Source organism: Eimeria mitis, genomic scaffold, assembly GCF_000499745.2.
Source record: "Eimeria mitis Houghton genomic scaffold, Emh_scaff5280, whole genome shotgun sequence".
NCBI lineage: Eukaryota > Apicomplexa > Conoidasida > Eucoccidiorida > Eimeriidae > Eimeria > Eimeria mitis.
Genome location: NW_013573560.1, coordinates 2,309 through 3,870, shown reverse-complemented (window position 1 = coordinate 3,870; position 1,562 = coordinate 2,309). Strand labels below are relative to the sequence as shown.

The following is a 1,562-nucleotide window of genomic DNA, read 5'->3' as shown; positions in this document are numbered from 1 at the left end:
TGCCTGAGGTGCAGCAGCTGCTGCATGCGCAGGTGCATCTGCTGCTGCAGCAGGGCCAACGCATGCGTGCTGCTGAAGCAACAAAAGCAGTGCAGCAGCAGCAAAGACAGCTGGATGGGCTGCAGCAGCTGCTGCTGCAGCGCATGCAGACACCCCACATATTTGGGGCTGCGCAGCACCTGCTGCTGTCCTCGCAGCTGCGGAGCTGGGATCGTCTCCTGCAGCGAGCTCAGCAGCAGCAGCAGCAGGAGTGGGGTAGAGCACAGAAGAAGAAGAATTTGTTGCGGCAGGAGCTAGCAGCAGCAGCAGCAACAAACACATATCTTGCTGCTGTTGATGCTGCATGCAGAGACATACTTGCTGCCCGCAGAGCTGTGGGGTGGGGGAGACGGGAGCGGGATCGTCTCCTCCTGCTGGAGGAGCTGCAGGGTGTGGGGCGCGAGGCCCTCGTAAGAGAGATAGGTGTGGGGTCTGAGTCTGTGCTGCTGCAGCAGGCAGCAGCAAGTCGGTGGCAGCAGCAGCAGCAAACTGCTGCTGCGCTGCAGCAGCTGCAGCAGCAGTCGGAGCAGCAGGTTGTTGAGCTGCTGCAGCAGATGCATGCTGCTGCAGCAGAATACCCAGCCTCTAGGGGTTATCCTCTCGCTTTCTTTCCTTTTGTTGCTGGGCTTATAAAGGAGACAAGGAGACAGCAGCACTATCTATATGAGTTGTCGCTGCTGCATGCATGCAGCTACTCTTCTCTGCTGCAGGAGACGCAGCAGCTGCTGCTGCAGGCACTCGAGACAGCCCACAACCGCAGCAACAGCCTCAGCACAAACAGCAGCAGCAGCAGCAGCAGCAGCAGCAGCAGCAGCAGCAGCAGCAGCTGCATGCAAGGAGACACAGGAGATGAGGAGACACTGGACCTCATCAGCACAGCTCATATAGATGCGCTGCAGCAGCAAGAAGCAAAGGAGACAGTTTGGTTGCTGTCGATGGAGGAGATAGAAGAAAAGTATATAAATGAAGTTGTTATGCATGCAACAGCAGCAGCAGAGAACAAAGACAAAAAAATAAAAAAAAAACAAAACACAAAGACAACCACCATGATGCTGCAGCAGAGGAAACCTCTGGCCTTCAGCAGCAGAATCAGCAGCAAACTACACGCCACACAACGACTACAACAGCAGCAGCAGCAGCAGCAACAGCAGCAGCAGCAGCTGCCGCAGCAGCAGCAGCAGCAGCAGCTGCCGCAGCAGCAGCAGCAGCAGCAGCAGAAGCAGAAGCAGCAGAAGCCGATGCAGAAGAAGCAGCAGACACAGCGACAGCAGCAGCAGAAGCCACAGCAGCGGCAGCAGCAACCATCACGCACTGTTAGTGATAGAGCAGCAGGGTTTGGTGCTGCAGCAGCAGCAGCAGCAGCAGGAGCAGATGATGATCTATCTCTTTCTTCTGTCCCCCTGCTGTCTCCGCTGGATACGGGATCGAGTGGTGTGGGGTTGAGAGAGAAGAAGAGGGGGGGGATGATAGACAGAGAAAAAGAGAAAAAAACAAAAGAAAAAGAACAAAAGGAGACAGCAGCA

General features: G+C 55.8%; 1 protein-coding gene across 1 annotated transcript in view; it reads left to right on the top strand.

Annotated features, from left to right (window-relative positions):
* Positions 1–62: 62 nt before the first annotated feature.
* Positions 63–1,562, top strand: part of EMH_0080980 (uncharacterized protein) — a gene marked incomplete at both ends in the record, with an annotated part of 1,623 nt that continues 123 nt past the window's right edge. Inside the window, one exon of the mRNA XM_013500326.1 lies at positions 63–1,562. Within this exon, the coding sequence (XP_013355780.1) occupies positions 63–1,562 (1,500 nt within the window).